Below are 26,884 nucleotides of genomic sequence, written 5' to 3'. Positions count from 1 at the left end.
GAATAATGCATTAGGGGAGATGAGAAAAAAACGAAAAATGTAAATTACATAGAATTATGTATTTATATTTTTTTTTTCTTATTCCTAGCAGGTACCCATGCTGTTGATTTAGGGCTAGTACTTTTCGTGACAACGAATCTATATCGCGTGAGCAGTCGGTCGTTGCTTATTATTCGCGGCATTGGCCGCGGGGACGATAGGGGATGCACATCCGTTTGCCAAATCTGCCGAGCTATCGGCAGGGGCCTGGTGGGTATCCGTAAGGGGACAAGGTCCTCCGGAGGTCGCTGGCGCGGAGGTATTCTGAGAGTTGCCGGCCGGGATGCAAATGTCCGCGGACGCTGAGATACCGTTGCCGGTTGCAGTGTCGGAGACTCCGGAGGAGGCGATGTGTCCGGTCGTCTTAGGGTGAAGGGCTCCGGAGACGGATGTCGTAGTGAGGACGATTCGGGGGACCGGGGGGACACCAAAGACCCTGGGGTCAAAGGTAGCCAATTCTAATAGTCGCCTCTTAAGGCGCTTTAATTGCCGTTTTCGGCCACCTCGGCGTGATCGGGGCATTATCAACTGAAAAAAAGATTGGCACATTAGACGTTTGCGATGCATGGCCATAATTTGGGGGGAGTCTCGTGAGTCAGGAGGTACTCAGGAAGAAAACCCTTGTTACTCATTTATTAATTCACTTGCTCGGATATTAATTTGTTATGTCTTATATTTGATTGTAAGGCCTTTTATTCTATTAGAAAGAGAAAAGGGGAAGAAAGAGAGAAAGAAGAAAAAACTGGAACGGAATTGAACCATGCCTCATCGGAATGAACACGGATTAATCGGAGGTTAAAGCGCCCTTATAGTAGGCAAGCCCACGGCTCTCACAGGGTAAAGGTTGTATGGAGAATTCACAAGGTGAGAAATGGATAGATATAAGGTGAAGCGCCTTAATAGGCGAGCCCGTGACCCACAAGATGGAGGATAGGATATAAAAACTTATTCAATCTTGTGTGTGTTTAAGCAAAAAAATTAAGTCTATCGAAAATAAAAGAGTATACGCAGAGACAGATTCAAAGGAGAGAGAAAAGAAAAACAGAGTCTGCCCTCAGCCCGTCTGACGTGCGAGATCGCGGGAGTTCAAATATACAATATATTATATGTGTATTATTAATATTTGTGGCTATCGTGCATGAAAAAGAAAAAAGAAAAGAAAAAGGGATTTGTATTTACAGATACGCGAAGCTTTAATTATTATCACGAGTAGATTACCAATATTAATAGTGCCACTGGGAATCGAGCGACGGGATGAGATTCACCCTTTTCTTTTGCGGGGAGAATCCGAGGATGATACGAGGGAGAGAGATTGAGCGACAGCTTGGAACAGAGTCATGACGTCATGAGGCGGAGTAGACAGCACCATGGTCCATGAAATGAAAAAGAGAGACATACGTGGAGTCAAGCGCTTTAATAGGTCGGCCCGTGGTTCACTATGGGGATGGAACGATGTTGGGGGGGGGGGGTCAAGCACCTTAGGCTCCGAAATTCATTGCCAGTACTGTAAGTTTATAGTTCATGTTACGTGTACTTATATACATTTTCAGTACTGGCAGTAAATTTCGGAACGCAGCTATAGTAGCATAGGTGCCCGTTCTTAATAGGCGCCCGTGGCCGGAAGTTTAAGGAGAAAACAGCGCCTGAGAAGAAGCGCGCACTTCCGGGATGGGATCACAAGGAAATGTCAGCGCTCGTCGTTCAGGGTAAGTAAGGAAAGCACTTTACGGCGACACCCTTTTCTCCCTCTTACATCTAACGTACGCTATTCACATGAGTAGTATATTATTGGAATGGCAGAAAAGAGAAGGAAAGAGAAAAAAAAGAATTGTATTATATATAACAATTTTTGTTAAGTTTTTGCGAATATATATTTAATACGCGTGAAAGAACCATTAATTTACAACCGCCTTATTGCTGACTCGACCATAATTTAAATTATCGAGATATAATTTGACAAAATTTACAAAAGTAACGGAAAAATACAACGATTATGATGACAACGCTTATTTTAATATCATAGATATAGAATACGAAATTGAAGTCTTAGTTGCTCCAGAAATAAATGAAAATACTAGGTATGTGAAAATTCGATATTGTTTACTTGTGTCACTCAAAATGCTCTGTATTTTATTATTACAAAACAATTAACTTGTTTATTTTTAAAGCTACCGGCGCGTACGCCGCAGAAGCGAAGTTTTAACAGTTGGCGATTCCGTAAGAGTACTGCTTTTCGATTTGAATAAGTAATTTTCGTCAGGATATGCTCGACCAGTAAGAAGATTATTCACATGCACATTTGCGTTTGGTATTTAATTACATTATATTATTTAGTTCTATTATATTTTTCCAATGGTTAATTAATAAAATCTTTAAAAAAATTACTTTAGTAAAAAGAAATATGTATACATGCGCATGCTTGCAAAGAAAGAAATTAAAGATATGTCATTTCACTAATAAAAAAAAAAATTTCCTAGCAAAACACTGAGAGATTTTAACATTTGTCCCTACTTTTCAAACGTTATTGCTTTAAGATCCAGGTTCAAATCCTGGTTGAGATGTTATTTTCAATAATTTCTTTACCGCATACTTAATTGTTAGTATCAAAAGATATTGAATTGCTAGTCAATTTAATTGGTAATATTACATATTCCGACGGAAAACTGTGTTGTGAGACTAACGAATTTGTCGGCGCGTAGTATATGCTAGTAATTGTAAATTTAAAGAATTATACATGCAAAAGAAATACGTAACATACAAAATCTCGTTACAAAAATTATTGCTTAGTCGGTAAAACAGATTGTTTCCAGTATCCCCTTAACTAAAGCCACTGTAAAAGGCTCCTTGCACAATTACCTAGAAACAAGCAATAAGAAAAAAGGAATAAAAAAAGAGAAAAGAAAATAGTCTTTCCCTAAGTTTTGTAGTGATTCGAACTGCAGATATCGATCAAATAATAGCTGCAATACAGACAACCTGGATGCCATACTAAGAACCTTAATTATCAAAATATTGAAAAAAGATAATTTGCCAATTCTAACAATATTTCTAACGATAATGATAACGTACTACTTTCCGTACATCTCGTCGAAGTTTTAGCGCGGGGCGCGCCGCGCCCGCGGCCGTTTCTGAACGTTCCGAAGGCTCGCCGTGGTGTTGAACGCGCAATGTCGGGCGCCACGAGGCGCGCATGCGCGCGCGACGCCGCGTCGAAAGTGGCGCGGCGGCCGAGTCGGGGGCGCCCACTGTCGAGTCGAGGCGCCGCAGCACCGCGTGGTCGGTCGATCAGTCAGACGGTCGAGTCGAGTCGGTCGGTTTCGAGGGTACGGGACGCCCGCGCAAGGATTAACAGACTCACGCTAGGGAAAAGGATGGCGCTCTTCCGCTTCACCCCGAAACGCTGCCTCGACGTTCAGGTGAGTCGCCGTCTTCTTTTTTTCCTCCTCTCTCCTTCCCCTCCGTCTCACCCTTCTCTTCATGCCGAATTCGCGGGATTTGCGCGCCGCTCTCTCCTTTCGCGCCTTTCGCAAATTTGTTCCCAAAGTCACTTGTTCCGCGTGACGCGAATGGGGGAGAACTCGTGCCGTTCGAAATTCGAAATTTGAGACGCGCCTTCGAACCTACCCACCCCGGAAAGAAGAGGGAGGCGGGGAGGGAGGTAAAGTGACGAGAGGCGGATTCCGCGCCAGAATCGCGATGTGGTCTTCGCCGCCGCGAACAGCTTGGCCGGCCAAGCGGTGTTCTATCGACCGGCTTCGATACGAAACCCTCCCGACATGAAAGGACGGGACGGGTGGGCTGGCCGTTCGATAGACGGACGATCGAGCGACCGCGATCGATCTCACGAGCCTCGGGATCCCTCGAACCCAAGGTACCCCGGTCGTCCTCGTTCCGTGACGAGACCGGCGAAAAAGGTTTGGAAAAGGCACCTACGGCGTGTACGAATTTGATTCTGTGTGCGTATGCGTACGTGTGTATGCGTTTCTTCTGCGAGTGTGTTGGTGGGTCATTGTGTGCGAACGAGGCCTCCTCATTGTGAAATCGTAGACCTTGCGTTTTCGACAGAGGGGCAGCGAAGGCGGGGTGGCGCGAGGAGGTGCGAAGGGGGGAAGGGGAGGGACAACCGCGATTTAACGCGTGTGCGTGTGTGTGGCGTGATGACCTTGCGGGAGGAGTATCGTTAGCCGATTATTAGTCGGAACTTTTTATAGAAAACGGAGTTAGTTCTAGAAACGAACAGAGAATCTCCGTGTTCCTCCTTCGAATGAATTGGGAAGTCTCGTGTTCTCGATACATATTCATGAACGCGTATACGCGCGACGCGAATGTATGCTGCTGCGGTGTGTGCGTGTGTGTGTGTGTGTGTGTAGCGTGTTCGCGCGAGACATGCAGGTAGACCGAGAGTCGACGACAATGGTCGGGAGAGAAATCGGAAAACGTCGGGGCGCTCGTCGCAGCGAGTCACTTTTGATTTTCCGCCGATCACGTAACCTCACGCTGCACGCAGTGTCCTGGAAATCGGAGGCTCAGCTTCACGTTCCTTCCCCTCCCCTCCCCCTCTTGTGCCAGGAAGGAGTCCTCTCCATATTTCTGGCTTCGACATTGAACTCTACGTTCCCGGCGGGTTCTGGGTAGCGTGCTGCGCGGAGAGGTTGCATAATTCTTCTTTCACCCGATGGATTTCTGTCCCCGAAGGGACACAGTACCACGCTTTAATAGGGCTTAGAGGGCAACAATTGTGTGGGTCAAATGTTGTGCCCCAGCTAGGTTGCATAATAAGAGGCTTCCTTGGATTCTTTCCCCCTTTAAGCATTTAAGTCGATCGATCCACGTCTTTCCGAAGCTCGAGCGGTGCGCTCGGCTGGACGCGTCGCATGCACGTAGAATGCAGCGGCGCGTATTCCGGCGCGTCGAATCGAATCCGGGAATGTCCCGAGATCGAGTTTTTTTTATCGAGAATAGATTTTTTCTTTTCTACAAGTTTAACTTTAAAATTTTATGCTGAGAGAATATTTTATGCTGAGGGAAATCCCGCAGTGATTCTGTACTAGGAATTCACGTTTCCCAATCTGAATCACATTTCGATATTTGAATGTGTACTATAACGCGTGTGGCAAATATGTATGTTTTAGATTTAATAAAATAAGTGTAAGTGAACGTAAAAGTTTTATCAATATTGTTTACATTTTATTATATTTTGCACAAAATACGAAGAAATTCTGTACACAGGGTCATAATGTGTTTAATAAAATAAATATAAATGAAGATAACGTATATGTATATGTATATAATATATATATGTTATCTTCATATACTCTCTAAATCACAATCGGTGAAAATTCGACAAAATCAATGGAAATGTAATCATTTACTGATTATCAATCAGTGAAATAAATATACTGATCTTTCAGTGTTCAGTCTATACACTAATTCTCAAGTGAAAATTACTAAAAGACAGTGAATATTCACTGATTATCACAGTTTATAAGTATGCCAGTGAATATCCACTGATTAGAATATATATTATGTTTTTACATGTTACATGCATGACATTTAAATACGGAAAAATAATAAGTGTGTTAATGACATGGTAACACAGTTAAAAAAGTGGTTATGTAGCTAAATCATTGATTGTAATTAACATTATATGCACTCTTCACCTCAGTAGTAGACTCAGATAGTTGCGTAGAAACGCTATCTGCATCCACGGAGTCTTTAAAGATACACCTGTGTACTCGATCCGCATTCGGAATTAATTGCGAAATTAATTACGGTGCTTGCGCAGTAAACAGTTTTAGCGGAATATCGATGTTAACTTTACAAACAGATATAATACACCTGTAATCGGAAATGCAAACGTCAGCTATCACATTATTCACGGCTGCTCGTTTTTTTTTTCCACGTCGACGTATCGAAAACTACGAGCGAAACGATTTGGGAATGGGAACTCGGGTTTACACGTGGCGACTCATTAGCGCGATAGAAGGAAAAGAATGGTCAAATTTATGAGCAAACCGGCGATGTCTTCCTCGCCGCAAGAATGACATCATACTTTTTTTCTCCAATTATTGCAGACTTTTACGATGTAATAGAAGACCGCGCTATGTCACTCCGTGCTTGATTTCTCTCTCTCTCTCTCTCTCTCTCTCTCTCTCTCTCTCTCTCTCTCTCTCTCTCTCTCTCTCTCTCTCTCTCTCCTTTTCTCTCTCTTTAAATTTCAGAAAAGTAGAAGTTGCTGAAAAGAGTATGTTTTATGAAAATATAGAAATGTATACCTCATTACCAGCCGAGATAAAAATGTGTGAAAGAGTGAAAGAATTTAAAAGAATATTGAAAAAATGTATTCTAAATGAGATATAAGATTATTCTGTATTGTAAATAGCTGAGAATTCTCTCTTCTCCCCCTCCCCCCTCTTTCTCTCTCTCTATTTATCTATCTATCTATCTATCTATCTATCTATCTATCTATCTATCTATCTATCTATCTATCTATCTATCTATCTATCTATCTATCTCTCAGGATAGCAAATACAGGGATGCACAATCAAGTTCCGATGCCACCTTAGTACGAGGAAAATTATTTCTACGCGTGATTACGTAATACCATGCCGGCGCGCGTCTCTTTATCGTACCCGCATGCACATTCGAAATCAGCCTGCGCGCGTGCAATCGTCCGACTGTGACACGCGTCGCGTGACTCCGCGAAACCAATCTATACGGGGTGATCGAAAAAAACGCGTCCCTACATAGGAATACTTTTTGAGTATTTAAAATAGAGATAAGATAAGATAATTACCATCTAGTCTCCGAGTCGCATCGTTGGTGTCCAGCTATCGGTGCGTTATCTGAAATCTGACGTTTTCAGCGCGTAGCAATGCGCATAAGAATTTTTCGCGTATCATGCTTTTATACTACTACTACTACACTACTAAATTTTTTTGCTACGGCTTCTTGTATGGAAAACGTGGCCGGTCTTCAACGCAAGTTGCACGCGCGTCTTCGAATGTGTCGCGACATGTTTCAGAACAGAAGACGCTCTGTAGTAGTTCGTACCCTCTTCGAGCGATGCAACACTAATAAGTAATTGAATTAAACTCGAAGTGGAATTTTCTCATAGTCATTTTATAAAACATGCATACTAAAAAGCCACATAAATCTTAATTTTCTTCGGTAGTCTCGCGAATTTTTTGGAAAGACGCTCGCACGGAACGCAAGTTCGAATTTTGATTCAGGTATTTTTCGCAATAAAGTATTTACATTTTTTCGAGAAAGGAGAGATCGTGCTTCTGAGTATCGATATCTAGCTAATAACTTTTTTTAAAGAATGACAAAAGTGTAGGCCCGTAGTTTGTACGAGTTAAGACCGGTTGTTCCAACTTCTTGATAAACTTATCAGATGAATATGTCTTTGTCTTCATTTATTTAAGGAAATGAAGATAGATATATGTTTACCTGATAATTAAGTTTACCAAGAAGTTGAAACAATCTGCCCTAATTCATAAAAACTGCGGGCCGACACCTTTGTCAGTTCTAAAACAAAGTTATTAGCTGTTGATGCTCAGAAGCATCTGTAAGATATCTTTTTTTTTTCCCGAAAAATCAAATAATTTATGGCAAAAAATAATACCTCAATCAAAATTCGAACCTGCACCTTCCATGCGGGCGTCTTTCCAAAAAGTTCTACTGGGAAAATTATTAAGATTAAAAAATATTAAGTTTACAGAAAAATTATATTCAGCACCAAGATTCGCTGTAGCTCGAGGAGGCAATCTTATCTTTATGTTCGAAACGTTTATCGGTCGAATAATTAGCTTGCTGTTATTAATTTTTATTTCCTCGAATTATAATCTATTCGAGAGATTTGAACTTTCGAGATGCGCCGAGGGGCGTGACGTAACAATCGCGCGCGGATTCCCGTTTCCTTGAGAAAAACGGGCGTTTTTGTGCTTCCCGTGCTCGTAATGAGGAAATAATATCGACGAGACGTTGCACAACGCGTGCATACGTAAACGGAGAGCTCTTGTGCACGTATGCACGTTGCGTGCACAAGAGAGCGGTACTCGATTCTCTCTCTCTCTCCTCTCTTTTCTTTCTCTCTCGATCTTCTTCCCTTCGTCTCGCCGGCGCAGAATGCCCATTGAACGGTTTTGCAAGGCGCTAGGCTAATTTTAGCCGCAATTTCGAGGCCGAAAATCCGCCCGCACCCCCTGTTACCCTCGTGATCCACATCGGCCGTAACCCTGCCGCTGGTCCCGCATCTGGCGTTCTAACTAGGCCAAGTTGCTTCCGATCGGGGCCAAGTTATCCATCCCAGAGAGCCGAGATTCTTCAAGGATCGCGATCGGAAATCTCTATATTTAAGATAGACGCGGGCTTATATCACGGATTGTGATCCGCGACTATACGCGAGCCTCGAGAAATCGCTCCGTATAGATTCTCCACGAAGTAAAATTTAAGCTATTTTATATTACGAAGGAGATTATGAGATTTTTACTGGTTTTAATAAAATAGTAAGCTTTCAGTAAAATTTAGATTCAAGTTTTTACTAATTAAATTGATAAAGTCAAACTGTTTTATGTTATAAAATAGCTTGATTAAACTTGGATAAAATTAATAGTAAAATTCTTTGAATACTATGACGGTGATTTTGAGGGTGAGTTCAAAGAAAGGATCCTATATAAGGACATTCGGACGAATTCGCCGAGTTCCTTTTTTTTTTTACGGTAAATTCGTCGAGTGGTTGTGCATATCATATTGCAGATCCTTCAATACTTATCGTTGAATATATGAAATGACAAATGAGGAACTGACGAGACTCGAAGGTGGACCCCGAGTGAATTTATTATATCACGATTCTCTTGGCAGGCCTGACGTAACTTTCTGCGGCTGTATGTACATACATCTCACCTGTTACCTAATGCACGACGATCTGTCGCGTAACAAACTATTTCAGGGGCGATTCTTTCATTTCAAGCCCGAACACGCGTCATTTATTATTAGATTCCTTCCACTTGACCCGACTCCATGTCAACGCCTGTTTCACTGTCATCACGTATCTTGCAAGGCGGCTTTTTTTTCCTTTCTCTTTACAAGTCTCTGTTAATATCCTCGACGAATCGCAAAAGAATTTTTTTTACAAAATACGCTCTACTATTACAGTTCCTACGGTAATTTTAACTACCGAGTTGAATTAAAGTGAATACAATGATGCTGTTTCCAACAATCCCAGTTATATCATGATTAATTTAAAAATTAAAATCCTTAGAAAAACACAGAATGTGTGTGTGTGTGTGTGTATTTTTCTTATAAATTAATTACTTTATACCTTAAAAGTTTTATTGAGACCTATTAATTTGTTAATATTTGAATATTTAATACAATTATAACGATGCACACATAAATATACATTTACAATTTACATGTACATTTACATGTACATGTGTTTACACACGTACACAATTAAAAAAAAGTTGAAGTAGTCGAACTTCTCTTTGTAACGCAAACAAACTCAGAGATAATGAAGGACGTTATCTCTCCTTGGTTATTAAGGGTACGGTTAAATATTGACACATATGTTCCGAGCAGCGAGTGTTTTGTAATTTACTGCTTTTGTTGCGATAAAAATTACGTTTGCATACTTACGGTAGTGCGATCTGGTCGAAATTATTATATATTGCTGCCTCGTGACATGTTGTTTTGTCGCGAAACGAATTTAAACAAGTGACTAAGATGCATTTTATTACGTCACTTTTTGCTTTTTATATCACGTCATTTATTATTATTTATTGTTAGTTATACAGAGCTTGATGAATTTTTTTTAAGTTATGAAGTTACGAGTTTTACGCATTTTTATTATCTCTTTGGTAATATTTTATTATGCATTCTAGTCTTCAGTTCTTTATTACACGTTTTTTTTAAATTTTATAGTCTCTATAGTGTTAAATCTTTATAGTCTCTAAAAATGTTTTCAGGATAAATTAACTATCGTAGAATTACAAATTTTAATATTTAATTACGTTTTAATGTAAAATATAATTTATTGAGTTACAATATTAATTTTTTTTAAATACTATATAATATATAATTAAAATTTTGATTATATTATTTATGATTTTCACGTTACAATAATTGCATTACGATTCCAGAATATGAAAAGTTGTTAGAAATTGAAGCTAAGAATATTAATGTAATTAACAGATTTGAATTTATTTAGAGTACAAGCGATAGTTTACGATGCAAAAAGGGTGACACATTTTAGGCTACGTGCTTGTTAGCGCCATTTGATTACGTGACACGTGAAGAATTAGATAATTGTGACTCGCCGTATGTTTCGACTGGTAATGCCCTTCAAACCACACTGATTATACAATTGACGATAACGAGTGCCGTTATCACATCTGGACCACATGATTTGTTGACAATTAATCAGGCGCGATCGTTCACGCGCGTTGATCTGATTAAGAACGGCTAAGTGCGTCAGATCGTCGCAAATATAATCCGTAGTTTTCTTGTCAAATCAAATCTATTAAAGAAGTATAATTTTAATCCCTTAAATTCTTGCTTTAATCTTATCGTCGAGAGCGGAAGTGCTTTGTTTAAATGATAAAGATATTTTAAAAAATATTAATACTTTATTATTTTATGAATTAAAGACTCGATTTTATCCGCAATATATTTTTTATTATAGCACAGTACATTTAAATAATATATTTTACATATAAATTTAGTACATTTTAGTACATTATATTAAATTACTTTTGTATTATGAGAAAAAAATGAATGTTTTTCAGCTTTCTTCACGCAGAACATGTAGAAGCTTGTGTAGATAAATACATATGTGTGTCAGTGACGTAATTGTACGTGCGGACCATTTTTTACATTAAGTTGGATTTGTGCAATCGTACAATAACTTGTCCGGCGTTAAGGACTTTATTACGTCGCCGGCCTAGAATACGAGTCTAGGAACGAAAAAAGAATTCCAGCGAGTGTAATGAAAAGGCTAAGACTCGTGACAAAATATTTTATTCATACTTTATTCGTATTTTACTCGCGATCGTTTGGTAAAGAATTACGAGTAAGGAAGTTTTAGGAATTTCACACTGAATACAAAACGCATCGAGGAATTGAGACATCTGTTCCGTCGTAAACATTTTTCTACTTGTATACTCTGAAGTAAGTTACAAGTGCACGAAAGAATTTTTGGAACTTTACTGAATTATATAAAACGTATCGAGCCAATTAGGACACCGGTTCTATCATTCTTTTCCTTCTCACTGAAGTTTTCCTAGAAAGTTGACGATGAGGCTTTTTCGACTTAATTTTTTTCTAAATATTCATCAAAGGTGCAAATGGAAAACTTTCGCGCCGTATCTATGCAGATCCGTACCGAGGAAAGGACTCGAACCTGAACAAGGTCTATGACCTTGGTCGACAAACCGGTTGGGGGTTACCTCTGCGCCTGCACTTTTTTGTCCCCGGGTCGATTTTTTTGTACGAATGTGTGACGTAACCGGCTGCGAATTATAATTGCACTCGCTTTTTATTTTTAAGTCTTTTACTTTCGAACAGTAAATATATGCTCTAATACAATACATTATACATATTAGCGAGCTTCGTTTGTACATTTAAATAACATATATTACGCGCCACGTGTAACTCTGTCTTGTTTCCGATTACTTTTATAAACGTGAAATTTACATACGTACACACAGAGGCGTTGTTTATCAGTAAACTAATGCATGTTAATTTTCGTAGAGCGCCAGTGTGTCGTAACTGCATGCGATATATTTCTTTCTTGTTTCTCGGTGACCTCGGGAAAAGCGGCTTAGTATTCCGTGACGAAAGGGTCGTATGCGGAGGGGGAGGGAAAAACGGGGCAAACGCGTCAGTCGAATAAATAAATTGGGTCGTGCAGCTTTCATAAAGAGTGCAGCACGTGGTGGTTCGATTAATCCCGAAATAGCACGCTCACGAACGAACCGATATATCGATTCTCTTCGAGGATAATGCCCGTGTCCGTGAAAGCGAGTTCGCAATCACATCCGGCATCGGTTTTTCCCCGGCATTGTTAGAATTTCTCCAGTAAGAGGATTGGTTGCCAAATCAAAACCGTAAATTTATCCGTTTCATTCTTGTAAGGAAACATGAAATAGAAAATATTTGAAACGAAACTACTAATTTTGCTTTGTGTATTTTTTATCTGTCACTTGTCCTTTTATTACAATTAATATGACGGATCTATAAAAAATCAGTATTTATTATAATTTTTACTTGAGAAACTCTAGGTACTATAATTAAATTGCATGTTTATAGCAATCTAAGTTCAGTATGTATAGTCGGATATTATTTTAAGATCGTCTGAAGTAATGTCTTAAGATGTTAATACAACATCTTGAGAGAGTAGTTAAGACGATCTTAAATATAAGGGTATCCACACAAACTTGCATAAGCATATGTATGCATAAGGAATTTGATTGGTCTGTTTTCTCATGCAAATGCTTATGGTCCAATCAATTGTCTTGTGTAAATGCTTATGCGCTTTACGCAAGTGGATATACCTTAAGACTAGACTATGTGAATACCAGCCTAAATCCAATTCGATTATGAACGAATCGCGATATTATCGAAATCGTCTCACATGCAGCCAAAGTTCACCCATAAAGATATTCAACCGTAAGACATTTTATATTATCACCAAATATCTGTTTTTCACAGTACATACATTTACATATGCGAATTATAATAATATAAATACACGGAAAGAATTTTTTCTTAAAAGTTACCCTGAAAATTGTGGTAATTGTGGCATAATGTAAACCTTGAAGAATTTTACTATACTTTTGACAAAATTTACTAAAATTTGGCAAAATTTTATACATTTTACTATACTTCTAACAAAATTTACTAAAACTTTGCTGAATTTTATTAAAATTTTAGTAAATTTTAGTAATTTTTAATAAAAGTATGATAAAATTCTTCAAGGTTTACGTTATCTCACAATTACCACGATTTTCAAGGTAATTTTTAAGAGAAAATTCTCCGTGTATGTTACATTAATGAAACAAATATCAAATGTTTCGCTGTCGGAGCACAGTGATAACTGGTAACAATGCAGAAACACAAGATAGAAGGTGCCTTTTCCGATAATCGATGCGCAATAATTATTGAAAGAGTAAAATATCGTCGATGAATTATTTTTGTCACAGAATCTCTCGAAGTTAAAATTCGCTTCGATTAAACTTCGTAATGATAATTTAAATAGTTTGGAATGACTTACTGTTAGCAAAGTTTCAATTTTTTCGGACCGTTCGCTTATTATTTTAATTAAGCTTGATATTAATCTAGAAAAAGCGATCAGTTTTATCCTCGTGGGAGTTGCGAGGTCATGGATTACCGAGAGCATTTCTTATCGTGAAACGGGCGATGTATCTCGATCCACACCGACAATTGAATTTTTACGATCGGAAGTGGTTTTATACGCGCGAAAGTAGATAATCGCGGACGTGAGTATGCGAGTCACGGTACAAAGTGACGGCCCATAAAATGACGTCAAATGTGCCAATGTATCGGTCGGCACATGTGAGACGATAATCCCGTCATTCTGCAGCAAAGAGACGAGCCCACCAGCGAGAAGTCTATTGTGTTCGGTGCTCGAATCGTCATCAGTTTGTCGTTGACAGTCAATATGATCGATGCAGGTGCACCTGTTGAGACGTAATAATAAATAAGTAAGAGAAGAGACGTCTCTATTACGTCTCGCTATGCCTCATTCGGCGTGCATTTCTAGAAATACAGCGTGAATCATTCTCTCTGGATCATTATGATACTTGAAGATGCAAATCTATCGAGATTCCTACGCACAAAATATGTGTGTGCGTCAGCTCGTGAAATTTCGCCTTTCCAGCGAGATTAGAAAAAGATTAGAGATGGTTGTTCTCACATTTTGTGTACACTGAGGATAAATGGTTACAATTACTATAATTTTACTATAATTTAGTTATTTTTGGTGTCAAATATATATTTATAATTATTTTAACCATCCAAATTCTAGCTATAGATGTTAGTTATTATTATTAATCATTATGTAAGTGGTAAACGAATGTAAAAAAAATATATTGTAATTATGATTGCATTTATTATGTTTTTTATTATTTTATCTCTATTTTTTGATATATTATTATATATTTAAAATTATATTATAATTTATAATAAAATTTTTTTATAATTCATAAAACTATGAGCATTCAAAGTTTTTATTACTAACATTTATATTTAATTTTATTATAGCAGTAATATAGTTATAAAGAAAAGGAAATTTTTAATCATAATTATTTTATCATTATAGTCGTAAATACTAAACATTTTTGTCTTATTGTTATAGTGTAAAAAAATTCGTATTCTTAATAATTTTTCTAATAAATATATTTTTTAACACAATATAAAGTATTTAAATAATATATTTTACATATAAATTATAGCATATTAAATTATTCAATAAAGAGCACATTTTTATTATGAGAAAAGATAATAGTTTACTTATCTCACATTTTCAATATGATTGAATTTATTAATGATTCATTGATTCATTCTTTTAAAATCTGCCACGAGGCATACTCTTATTGTAGAAAAGCGAGAAAAAATCATTTTTACTTGAGATATAATTCGTGCCACGTGTCGATAATTGTGACTACACATACGTCCAGAGAATGTTGTGAGCGTGTGAGCTCTTATCAATCGTCTTCCGGATGACACAAATGAAGTCGACATTTATTACGTAATATATATAATTACAAGACATGTAGTTTAATCTGTCGAAAAGGCCAAACAGTTTCAAATAATATATTAACATATTTTTGTCTAAAACTAGTAATCTATGACCGACATTAAAATACGTTGAATACATTATTAATTTTTTACATATATTTGATATCGTTTTAACACATTTCAACATTTAATTTAATATTTTATATTAAAACTCGCGAGATTGATCTACTGCCGTATGATGCATACGCAGTATAATTTTCTGATCATCAGCGATACGGAAATGATAATTTATTTGAAAATGCAAACTTGGGCTCAATAATGTAATTTGAAAACAAAAAACACTAATTACGAAAGAGAGATCACATTTTATCGATATAATTTATATAATTATAATGTCATTTACATCATGGATTCGCGAGAAGTTACATAGTGAACTTTACCCCTACGAAACTAAACTTTGTTATCACTCGCCGAGAAGATCCAGACTCATTGAAAACTTTATCAGCTGCTATTATTTTGTTAGCCTCGTGTTTCACCGATGGCTTTTTTTAAACGGCGCGTAACATAAATTACATTGTATTATCTTGTGTTGTGTCTGTGGCTCGTCCTGTACAATTCTTTCGCACGTTCGCAATCGGAGTCCATTATTGAAAAACGACCCGTGAGACATTTCGATACGCGAAAGTCAGCTCGCGTCTATGCTCGCGTCATTCCGCGCGATGAGCGTCGATATTCTACCGCGTGTAATAATCGCTCGCAATTTAACCCGATGCCGATCTCGCGTTTCGGTTTGACGTTGGTTGCGTCTGCATTCCATTGCGTGGTCTCTCACAGTAAAGGGAGCCGGTTGACAAAGTTTGCGAGCGTCGGTGCCTATCTCTAACATACTTGAGCGTCCCTCTTAATGCGATTACAACCAATTGTCCTACCGCGTAATTGAGTAGGTTAAACGTATTTATACATTTCAAAGGGTTAATCGTATTCGCCGCGTGCTCGATTGACCCTCGAAGACCGGGCGCCCTTCAATTATCGTTCAATCCATATCGCGGCTTCAAGTGTTATCCGCGGAATTGAATCTCGACAGATCAATAAGTGGATTTTCAATTCGGGGAATAGGAAGTTATGCTTCTGGTCCGTTCTCGAACATGATTGTTTTCCCTAATTAAAGATCGGGGCGATTATAATTGTGATGAGTGAGATAAAAAGTTGCAACGTCAGCAATATGTTGCCGACGATAAAAATTATCGTTATTGTTATCTCTGTTACGATTTGCATTATTTTCCTCGTTCGTCTTCAGGCTGCAAGTGACTCTTGCATTCCTTCTGGGGATCAATGTATATTAACTTCACATGAAACTTTTCACATTTTATACAATGTATAATCTTCCTTCTATCAATGCAATAACTAACAAGAATTCTTGCGTAGACGAGAGAAAGACTGTACATACGTGAAGTATACACGGAGAGAATTTTCTCTTAAAAATTACCCTGAAAATCGTGGTAATTGCGGGACAACGTAAACCTTGAAGAATTTTACTATATTTTTAACAAAATTTATTAAAATTTTAATAAAATTGGGTAAAAAGTTTTAGTAAATTTTGTTAGAAGTATACAAAATAAAATTTACAAAATTTTGCCAAATTTTATTAAAATTTTAATAAATTTTGTCAAAAGTATAATAAAATTCTTCAAGGTTTACGTTGTCCCACAATTACCACGATTTTCAGGGTAATTTTTAAGAGAAAATTCTTTCCGTGTACATACGTGAAATATACATGAAAGGTTTCAGTTCGAAATTACGTGATCGATCCACAGGAAGTGTATAAAGGAACGATTGCATTTTTTTTCGGCGAGGGGACTAGAATTTTTCCGACACTTTGGCATCGATCCTCTTATCACGCTCGCGTCGCGAATGGTAACCCGAATTGCACGTCAAGTCGAAGTCCTTTTATTTTTAGCCATGCCATTGGCTCACCGCCTAGATTGCACTTTCTATCTGTCCAACGCGACAATGCTGACCGCAAAAATATTATCGGTATTTGTATCGCGCTTCTCGCGAGAAAATCTTTCTAAAAAAAAATTATACGGAAACGGGATTTTAGAGACGCGAGATATCGTAGCTTTTTCAATTGTCGCCTTGGTGAAGTTAAAGTTAAAGTTAAAGTCTCTTAAAAAATTTTTTTTGTTCGTTGAAATTACGTGGCGTGAGATTCGTGCGAACGGACGGACCGCGAGAATGTCCCGTCGAAAGGGACGCGATCCGCAGATTCTTGTGCAAGGGTCAAGGCCGGCGCCGACGGGATTACATTCAAGTGCAAGCGTCGTGACAAGCGAATTGCCGCGACACTACGTAATCGCGCTGCCACGCGTTTTACGTAAAAAATAGAATGCAGCGCACGCTATCGCGGACGGACGATGATAAGAGCGCGTGCGACGAGAAACGATCTTTGAACCGAGCCCCTCGAATTTAAAGGTGCACTTCGGTGATGCACGATGTACTCCGTTTCTTCTTTGATGCAACATTTGTATATTATATTTATTATTATATATATTTAATGTAAAATGTTAATAAATTATTAAAATATAACTTATTAATATTATAATTATTGTATCCATTATATTATAGAAATATAATGATTAATATATTAATATATTTGTTATGTATGTAATAATTATAGGAATTAACATAAGAATTAATTATATTTTATTTTTATTTAAGAAATAATTTGAAAACTTCATATTTCTCCCTTAAGAAAAATTTATTGTACTAACGTCAATGCATTATATAATCTGAGTAAAAAATGATAATCACTACAATATTTTAAACTACTTCTATTGCGATGAGAAAATAGGATAACGAATTTAATTAAATATTATTTAGTCTAGTAGCAAATTTTTTTTGTAGCATAAAATAATATATTTTAACAATTAATAAAATAAGTTTGGTAGCAATGGTATATCAGTAGCTGTCCCTATTTTTTTAAGAACATTTTAGCACGGCTATATTTTAGCTTTGTTAGCTAATTTTTTCGTGTGTACAGTGTCAATATGCTGTGTTGCCGTTTTTTTTTTTGCCTTTGTGTCACATGTTTCGCGATAAATTTGCATTCGTGAACATTTCTTCGTGCAACTTATTTTTAAAGAACAAATTACTTTGTCAATGTTTTTTTCCGTCTTGTGAGGATGTAATATTTTGTATGTATTTGGTCTTGTATAATAATAATGTTTAAAAAAAGATAGGGAGAACGGAAATTATTGATAAATGGCGAATTTATGATTTTCTAACGGAATATATTTCCCGAAGAAAAATACGTTTCAATCTTTATAGACTTCCAGTATGACGATTTTAACTTATAACCGGACTACCGACGTTTTTTTATCGCATCATAATTACTTTACTAAGTCACTTAATGATACTTCAGAGACGAAAAACAATTAGTAATTAATCAATTGATAAGTAATTGCAGTTTGTCGACGTCAGAGATTGCCGGAAGTCCAGTATTACAGAATCTTTTTATATTGATAATTTTTTTTTTTATGAACTAATTATACTTAAATACTTTGTTTAGTTACAACACTTGTTGTTTAGTTATAATATTTCGGATATTCCGATATTACAAAAAGTGTAACAGTGTGATTTCCTATTGTTCGCTTTAAAGATGCTCGTTAATTGATTGAATTGAAATTAATTGACGACATTTTTGGCCCTACATCATGGACGTATTATAGTCTTCAAAAGAAAGACAAATTATATGTCTTATTTTTTACTTGATATTTTTTAATATTAATTACGAAATCTTTTGAATTTTTTAAACTTGTTAATTAGAATATCTATCTAAATTTTTCCTATACCAATTAAGAGATTCTAAAGGCTATAATTATAATATTACGTAATATAAGAGAATATTATATTATATAATATTAATTTAATACAAACATAGAGTAAAGTTTTTATATCTACACAACATGATCGATTCTTGTTTATTTTATGCACTTAATGTGTTTTCTGATTTAGTCATAGCTTCTTATATATCTCATTTTTTAGGTTTATTTTTTATTGTAATACCTACCAGTTTGTAATGTCATCATATCACATTGTATCACATTGATACTCTGTTTTAGTTATTGAATTTTAGTCGTGAATGAGTTTTAAAAAACGTTTGTTTATGTTGAAGAAGACTTACCTACAAGTATGATCGAAACGTTCATTTTAATAATTTTTTGAAATTGATACTCCTTATTACATTGTAATTAATGTACTAAATATGTATAATAACATTAAAAACGTACTTTAATGTACATTTAATTGTGTCGACCTATAACTGGAACTTATATATAAACTGAGGAAAAAAAACCTCTCAAACGTCTGTTTGAAAACTCGAAGATCGTGTCAAGAAATATATGCTGTTTTCTTATTAATATTAAGATAAAATTTTTTGTACATTTATATATGTATATGTATACATACGTATATATTTATACCTTTATGATTTTGCCCAGTTCTTAAAATTGTTCTTAATTTAAAAGGATTGAGCATTACTGCTTTAATCTCTCGACATGTAAATTTGTGCGAACCGAGAGATTCTAATCGCCTGCGCGAGTCCCATTTTTCTGATCGCGGCTTGCCTCGTCTCGATACTCAGCTCTTCATCTCACCTTAATTACTCTCGAAGTGCGTCGCGTGCTTGTTCACACAGTCGACACGGACGAAAAGCCGTCGGAAGGAGTTCTCCTTCCCGCAGGCTGCTGTGCATGAGATGCGGGCTGCATCCGACGTTGTGCACAGCAGAGAGATAAGCGGGTTCCGGGCGAGCGCGTCACGCGACTTTCGCTTCGCCTGACAGGAGGCGAGGGGGGAGAAAGGAAAAAAAAGAGAATTAAGCGGCCTCGGATCAGATCGCTGTTCCCGCGTATCTGAACGAATGTGCCGTGATCCGGAGTCACGTTGCCCGCCAGTGTCGCAGCACGCACCCGTACACGCGTGCCGCCACACACTTCGCGCTCGCACGAATCACGCCGATCTTTCCGTCTGAGAGCCTGGACATATCACCGTCGTCACCGAGAGATCGCGCCCCGCTTATCGCCATTCGGATTCTACAATTTTTACGGCTATACTCTTTTGTGTCACCGTCATCGCTACTTGTCGATTTGCATCCGTTGCGATCGCACGACTCGCACAAATCTCGTCTCGATTTCGAGATCCGGTCTAAATTTATCCTGTCGAGGGCGATGGCAATAATTTATTAATTAGTCCCTGTGAGCGATCGTGGAGGAGATTGATCCTCGTCGAAGCGTTTCCACGAACGACACGCTCTATTTGATAATGACCCGAGGACCCCGCGATCTCTCGTGTTCTTATCTGACGTTTCTCATGAAGTTCGATGGTGCGTGACGAGATGACACACGATTACGGATTTTTTTTCCTCGTCGCACGCGGGAGCCGATTACGAGAGTTTAACAAAATGTGTAGTTGCTCCCGCATAATTCCATGGTAATATCCCATGTGTAAACGTAACTGCCGTTCCTCAAATTCACATTCTTCAAATCAGGCTTCAGATTCAACAGATTAAATTTAATTAACAAAGGTATTTGACATTTTGATTCTGATTTCTCACCATTCTTATTAAATTTTTATTCTTAGAAACTAATAATATAAAAATGCCCATAATATTTTTTCCAAGATAAAACATTAAATCTTAATATAAAATAAAATCGGGATTAAGATGTGACGTAAATAATTTCTAATTATTTTAATTTGCTATTAACGGCCACCACACACAATTATATATTTTTTTATTAAATTATTACCATATATAAATAAATATCATTAATTAATATTATCTCTTATTTTACATGTTATGAAATTTTTTTTGTTACTGAGAGACGGATTTAAAAAAAATATCGTTATATATGTTGTGAATTTTATAAATCGCACGAGATAGTTACGTGGACATTGCGCCGTCTTTATCCATTTCCTGTCGTCCTAGAGTTATGAAATCGTAATTTCAATTCCTACATGAATTTGCCAATCTAACGAACACTTGCGTGTGCACCATTGGCAATGCGATATTAACGGTTTGTCGCGTTTACGTAATGCACATGTGTCTTCCACCGTGACGATTCTTTATGACGATTCTTACACAATGCGTACGTCATGCACGGATGTCCCACGAAAAAAAATGATGAATGGATAACAAAAGAGCAAAAAGAAGTTACCAGAGGCTCATGGTCTAAAAAATAACTTGAAGAAGAATTAATAAAATTGCTTTTATTTTTTAATATGTTTCAAGTTATTAAATATTTGACATGGAGCACAAAAGTAGTAACAGTAGTAAAAATTATATAAATTTATTCGATTGAACGATAAGTCTTCTCGTTTTCTTTCTTTTAAAAGAATTCAAAGATAAGTTTTACATAAAATTATCTTCAACAAAATTCGCTCTTTTCTTCAACTACTTCTTGCCATTTAAGCCTTATTATTCAATTCTCATTGAGTACATAATTACGCTTAACAAAAACCATTGAAAGAACTAGAATATTTTTTGTTTAATTTGATACATTATACGGAATTACACAGTATAATTTTTACTTAATTTTAACTTTTTGCTTAATTTGTTCGAACAAATTTTTTTATGCTTATTTTTGATATTTCCAGTCTTTGATGTTTTTCGTTTTGCATTATTCTTAGTTGTTAATTATATAATTTTTTCTTTTTTTCAGAAAATAACGTCGATAGTCTTCGCGCGGCAGCTCACTGATGCGTCCACCGATCTCAAGAAGGTTCTTACCGATAGGATCCCGAAAGAACAAGAGCGGGTCAAAGCCTTTCGTAGAGACCATGGCTCCACCAAAGTCGGAGAAGTCACCGTCGACATGGTATACACTTTATTGTCACGTCCTTCATTAACATTAACGAGCTAACATTAACAATCTGCTTTATTATCGTAAAATAACATGATAGAGTATCTTAATTATTTTAATTATTTTAATTATCTGTTCGGGTATATTTAATTCAAAGTATATTTTACAAATATTTTATTTGAAAAGTTTCATGTTTTATGAAATTAAGGTGTAAGATTTTTTCTATTAAAAAATTTTATTTTATTTTTAATACTTTGTATATTTTGATTCTCAAATAATACAATTATATTTATTAATTTGAACAGAACAGGATTCTGTTCAGAGGAAAAAAGTAAATTTTTAAATAAAATCTAGTTTCTCCCTAGAAGGTAAGAAACATGTGTGACTAGCACACATTACTACTTTCTTCAATTAAAATCATTTTTTGTTAAAGTTGAATTTAGCCTACTGATTACAGAGAGAATTTGTTTTAGAATTTACCTTCAAAGTTATGAGACAACATGGGCTTTAAAGAAGTTTATTATAATTTTATTTAAAAATTTATAACTTTTTACAGTTTTATAAAATTATAAAATGTATATATATACACAATATTTTATTATATTTTTACAAATAATTTTATTGTAATTTTAACAAATTTTTTTTATTCTATGTTGTCTCACAACTACTACCATGATTTTAAAAATAAATTCTAAGACAAAATCCTTTTCGTGCAGAGATTCGTAAAAAAAATCATCTTCATCAGTTATCATTAATAATCATGAATTTGATAACGAAGGAGGAGGGCACGATGAGCTTGTTATGACGATACGCGATTCGATACGGCTCGCGTGCTTATTATGTGATTGCGATTACTGTAATGCACGTTGACAATTCCTGATTGTCACATGTGATCAATAAGCAGCGTATTTTTTTCGTTGGCTATCGACCGAATGATGCAGCGCGTGACAATTAATCGTCTCGCTTATCGCGCATGAAGACCTCATTCATTGTTCTCTATGTGTCTCTTTTTATTTATCGCTGATCTTTGCATGATTAATTAACGTGCCAATGGCCACGATGCTAATGATATTTTTAAATAATTTAGATCTACTGCTGTCGTTAGCATTAATTAAAAATTGGAAAATGTTAGCGATACCCTTGAATGAAAGATTATCGAAGAATTTAAGTATAAAGTGACTAACAAGTAAAAAAAATTTGAAGTTAATTTCTTATACTTTATTGTTATTATTGAAATTGATTAGAAAAAAAAATTAAGAAACTTGGAGGATCTAAATGATAAAAAAAGTTTAATCGAAAATAATTAACAGTTTTTATTCTATTGTTCAACTAACTAATGCGTTTCTTTTTTAATACAGATGTACGGTGGTATGCGTGGCATTAAGGGCCTCGTGTGGGAGCCGTCAGTGTTGGATCCGGAGGAGGGTATCCGCTTCCGCGGCAAGTCGATCCCCGAATGCCAGAAACTCTTGCCGAAGGCATCCGGCGGTGCGGAGCCGCTCCCGGAGGGTCTCTTCTGGCTACTAATCACCGGCGACGTGCCCACGGACGCGCAGGTGCGGGCCATCTCGCAGGAATGGGCGTCCAGGAGCTCATTGCCAGAGCATGTAGTCAAGGCTCTTAATAACTTCCCCAAGACGCTACACCCGATGACGCAGTTCTCCGCGGCGATCACGCTGTTGAACAGCGAGAGCGAGTTCGTTAAGGCGTACAACAAGGGCGTGCACAAGAGCAAGTTTTGGGAGACTGTGTACGAAGACTCAATGAATCTGATCGCCAAACTACCGGTGGTGGCGGCTACTATCTATCGCAACATCTACAAGGGCGGCAAGGGTCTGGGTTCCGTCGACGCTGGCAGGGACTGGTCTTGGAACTTCGCCAACATGCTCGGCTACGACAATCCGCAATTCATCGAGCTGATGCGCCTCTACCTGACGATCCATTCGGATCACGAGGGCGGTAACGTGTCCGCTCACACCACCCACTTGGTGGGATCCGCCTTGTCGGACCCGTATCTGTCCTTCGCCGCCGGTATGAACGGTTTAGCTGGGCCGTTGCACGGTTTGGCCAATCAGGAAGTGCTGGTGTGGCTGGAGAAGCTGCGCGGTCAGGTCGGCGACAGTCCGAGCGACGACAAGCTCAAGGAGTTTATCTGGAATACGTTGAAGAGCGGCCAGGTCGTGCCCGGTTATGGACACGCCGTTCTTAGGAAGACCGATCCGCGATACACCTGTCAGAGGGAGTTTGCGCTAAAACATTTGCCGGACGATCCGTTATTCAAGGTAAATCGCGCATAATACACGATTTCTATGCAGAATGTTTTAAATATTGCAGAAAGATTTTATTCTGCTTGAAATAAAAAAAAGATTGAATTAGTTAATTTATTTCATATTTAAGAGAATATTGAAATGTAAAAATTAAGAAAAACAATTTTAAATTTCTTGGAATATTTAATTCTTTTTGACATTGCACTTTTATTTCTGTGTAACTACACAGAAAAAAAATTAGTATCAAATCAACAATTATTATCTCATATATAAGCAAGAATATAAAATCTTTAGAGAGTTTAATCTTTAATCTTAGCAAAATACTATTTTTATTTCAATATTATAATAATTATTTAAAGAGCACAATGATTTTTTTTTTTATAATAAATATTTTTAAAAATTTACTTTGTGATTTTGAAGATATTGCTATTTTTTACTCAATACTCTTTTTTCCTCTCAACTCACGAAAATTATTGAATAAAGATGAACATTTTTTTAAATAAAATTATGCAAATTTGTTTACTATAGGCAAGCTTTTTCTATATATGATAAAGGATACTCATTTTTTCTGTGTATTTGGAATTATATAAATTAGCATTATTCTGATTTAATTTTAAATTAAATTTACATTAAATTTTAATGTCAATGTTAATATTAATGTTTTTTTTCCTTTATAGCTTGTTGCGCAAGTATATAAAGTGGTGCCGCCGATTTTGCTGGAGACCGGTAAGGTAAAGAACCCATGGCCGAACGTGGATGCGCACTCGGGCGTGCTGTTGCAATACTACGGCATGAAAGAGATGAACTACTACACGGTCCTGTTCGGTGTGTCCCGCGCATTGGGCGTGCTCGCCTCTCTTGTTTGGGACCGCGCCTTAGGACTGCCCATTGAGAGGCCTAAGTCCCTCAGCACCGATCTCCTCATGAAGGCCGTCAAAGCTTAAGGATCGTCTTTTACCGGATTGACGATTAATCAGCATCACCTCGGAGTCTCGTTGTCCCGGCCTCGACTTTGTTCGAGCATCGCCCGCGGCGCCACGGAACTTTGATAGAATATCATTTTGATACCGACCTCGCGACGGAGACAACTCAACGAGCCCGCGCCTTATCGAACGAACGAGATCGCGAATGAGAAAGCGATAGAGTGAGTGAATGGGAGAACGAGAATGAAAACGAATGAGACATAAGGCTAGGTATTAAACACGACAAATAATTATGTCTAATAATGTATTATCTAAATGTAGATTATTAAGAGCAGACACATCAACTTCCGCTTCAACGAGCGAAAGTTTTTATTAATTCTTTTCCTGCTGTCGATATTTCCAAAATGATGACAAATAGGCTTATTGATTATATAGACATATTATAATTATTACTTTTATGAGTATATGATAAAATTCATAACGTAATGTAATTAATATGACTGTTTGACTCTTACGAAGTATCGATTGCTGGGACAGTTTTAAATGTAGATGTCATCCGTTGTAACCTACGTTGTCCTCGCAACGTAGCTGCTTGTACACGTGGAAACATAGATTGGTCCAATAGTAAAAACTGCCAAAATTGCGAGGAAACCTAAGATAGCGCAAGAAATCCAGAGGATGGCTTTTAAATGTCTGAGTATTGAATTTTTAAATTTCTCTAAATATCTTTGACGTTTAAAAGATGTCTTCTGGAACTAGTTATTTATAGAAACACACACAAGATAGAGAAATGCGTGAGAAAGATAGGTTAAGCATATTGTAAATAAAGTCATCGCTCAATACAAAACAACACGTTGACTACCGTTAGAAATTTCGGAGGAACGGCATAATCCACGGCGATAATCAATGTGTTTAGCTCAACGACTTGACAGCCACTAGATTCGTCGCATTCAAGGCAACATTAAAATTAAAAAAAAACATCAAAAGTTTAAAAGATGATATTTTGACAACAAAATAACGACAAATGATGTCCTAATTTAGATTGGATGTTACTTCGGTCTTCGGTGACTTGCGCCGCCCGGGACATGTAGTTGGTAAGATCTAACTCATTGTTGTCTTGCTTTGTCACACACTCCCTGGGTGTGTAGTCATAGATTTTATTCTCAATCAAGTGAATTTATTTGGAAAATCGGATTTGTCAGCGGCAAAAAGCGATATCGAATTTTTGCAATTAGAGGATAGATTATTAGATCAAGGCAATAGTCGGTAACGGAACGCCAGAAAGGCGAACGTGCCAATTAGTTCACGAGACATAGATCTCCCGGTCATTAGTTTACAGTTTTCCCTCACCTCCCTCAGGAAGTTCATTCTAACCGATTATTTTTAGAATGGCGAAAAGAAATGCTATTGCTGTGTAACGCGAGTTGCAGTAGTTGCGAAATACTTAACAGCGAGCAATGATGCAGAGAGTGATCGAGCATACTTAAAAATAGCGTTTATAGCGTCTCGTTGGACGGCTACTCGCGATCGATTGTAACGCAGAGGAACCCGCCGCGATTCCGCGTAAAATTAAGGAGCATGACCAGTGGTAGACCCACTGTAACAAGAATGAATGAATGTGTGCATATCTTATTTATAACGAATGTGAAAATAAATGGATCAAAAGGTAACTGTGGCTGACAAATCTTTCTTCTTTCGCGAAACTTGAGATTCACATAGCGCCGCAAACGCATCGCTCTATCGAGAATACGTGTAACATCGAAAGAACGATATCGCGGAATATTATACCAAAATATTGAGAGATGCTTAGGAGAAAATTTAATGAATTTTAAGACAATATTCAAGGCATTGTAAATTTTAATATATTGAGTGAAATATGCTTAAAAGACAATAAAAACTTATTATTAGTAGGATCCGTGCTACACTAGTCAATAAACAAAAGAGAAATTGAAATCAATAAATATATAAAAACTTAATATAATTATATATACATCTTTAAGTAAAAAGTATATTTAATTAAATCTATATGAAA

General features: G+C 36.9%; 3 protein-coding genes across 5 annotated transcripts; 2 read left to right on the top strand and 1 right to left on the bottom strand.

Annotated features, from left to right (window-relative positions):
- Positions 1–43: 43 nt before the first annotated feature.
- Positions 44–6,824, bottom strand: LOC105829362. 2 transcript variants are annotated; one of them, XM_036293361.1, is made up of 2 exons: positions 5,700–6,824; positions 44–567 (listed from the first exon to the last, which is right to left on the bottom strand). In XM_036293361.1, the coding sequence occupies exon 2, from the start codon at positions 559–561 to the stop codon at positions 139–141; it is 423 nt and encodes a 140-aa protein (XP_036149254.1). In that variant the 5' UTR covers positions 562–567; positions 5,700–6,824; the 3' UTR covers positions 44–138. The 2 variants fall into 2 exon arrangements, with proteins under 2 accessions (XP_036149254.1, XP_028045425.1); XM_028189624.2 differs by lacking the exon at positions 5,700–6,824 and adding an exon at positions 1,258–1,431.
- On the top strand, positions 1,407–3,102 carry LOC114254102. The gene is made up of 4 exons (XM_028189626.2): positions 1,407–1,545; positions 1,647–1,745; positions 2,063–2,117; positions 2,208–3,102. The coding sequence occupies exons 1-4, from the start codon at positions 1,407–1,409 to the stop codon at positions 2,287–2,289; spliced, it is 375 nt and encodes a 124-aa protein (XP_028045427.1). The 3' UTR covers positions 2,290–3,102.
- On the top strand, positions 3,288–26,522 carry LOC105834266 (probable citrate synthase 2, mitochondrial). 2 transcript variants are annotated; one of them, XM_036293357.1, is made up of 4 exons: positions 3,288–3,455; positions 21,522–21,677; positions 23,021–23,944; positions 24,607–26,522. In XM_036293357.1, the coding sequence occupies exons 1-4, from the start codon at positions 3,411–3,413 to the stop codon at positions 24,871–24,873; spliced, it is 1,392 nt and encodes a 463-aa protein (XP_036149250.1). In that variant the 5' UTR covers positions 3,288–3,410; the 3' UTR covers positions 24,874–26,522. The 2 variants fall into 2 exon arrangements, with proteins under 2 accessions (XP_036149250.1, XP_036149251.1); XM_036293358.1 differs by lacking the exon at positions 3,288–3,455 and adding an exon at positions 3,497–3,953.
- Positions 26,523–26,884: the final 362 nt, after the last annotated feature.

The sequence above is a fragment of the Monomorium pharaonis genome, chromosome 10 (assembly GCF_013373865.1).
Source record: "Monomorium pharaonis isolate MP-MQ-018 chromosome 10, ASM1337386v2, whole genome shotgun sequence".
In the NCBI taxonomy this organism is placed as follows: Eukaryota; Metazoa; Arthropoda; class Insecta; order Hymenoptera; family Formicidae; genus Monomorium; species Monomorium pharaonis.
Note: the sequence above shows the minus strand (reverse complement) of the source record. Positions and strands in the feature narration are given on the sequence as shown.

Excerpts from the sequence above, each read along its gene's own strand:
- LOC105829362 (XM_036293361.1), bottom strand. The coding sequence starts at position 561 with ATGCCCCGATCACGCCGAGGTGGCCGAAAACGGCAATTAAAGCGCCTT.
- LOC114254102 (XM_028189626.2), top strand. The coding sequence starts at position 1,407 with ATGGTCCATGAAATGAAAAAGAGAGACATACGTGGAGTCAAGCGCTTT. Across the intron at positions 1,546-1,646 it reads CGAAATTCATTGCCAGTACT|GCGCCCGTGGCCGGAAGTTT; the intron begins GTAAGTTTATAG and ends CGTTCTTAATAG. Across the intron at positions 1,746-2,062 it reads GTCAGCGCTCGTCGTTCAGG|ATATAGAATACGAAATTGAA; the intron begins GTAAGTAAGGAA and ends TTAATATCATAG.
- LOC105834266 (XM_036293358.1), top strand. The coding sequence starts at position 3,816 with ATGAAAGGACGGGACGGGTGGGCTGGCCGTTCGATAGACGGACGATCG. Across the intron at positions 3,954-21,521 it reads TGACGAGACCGGCGAAAAAG|AAAATAACGTCGATAGTCTT; the intron begins GTTTGGAAAAGG and ends TCTTTTTTTCAG. Across the intron at positions 21,678-23,020 it reads GAGAAGTCACCGTCGACATG|ATGTACGGTGGTATGCGTGG; the intron begins GTATACACTTTA and ends TTTTTAATACAG.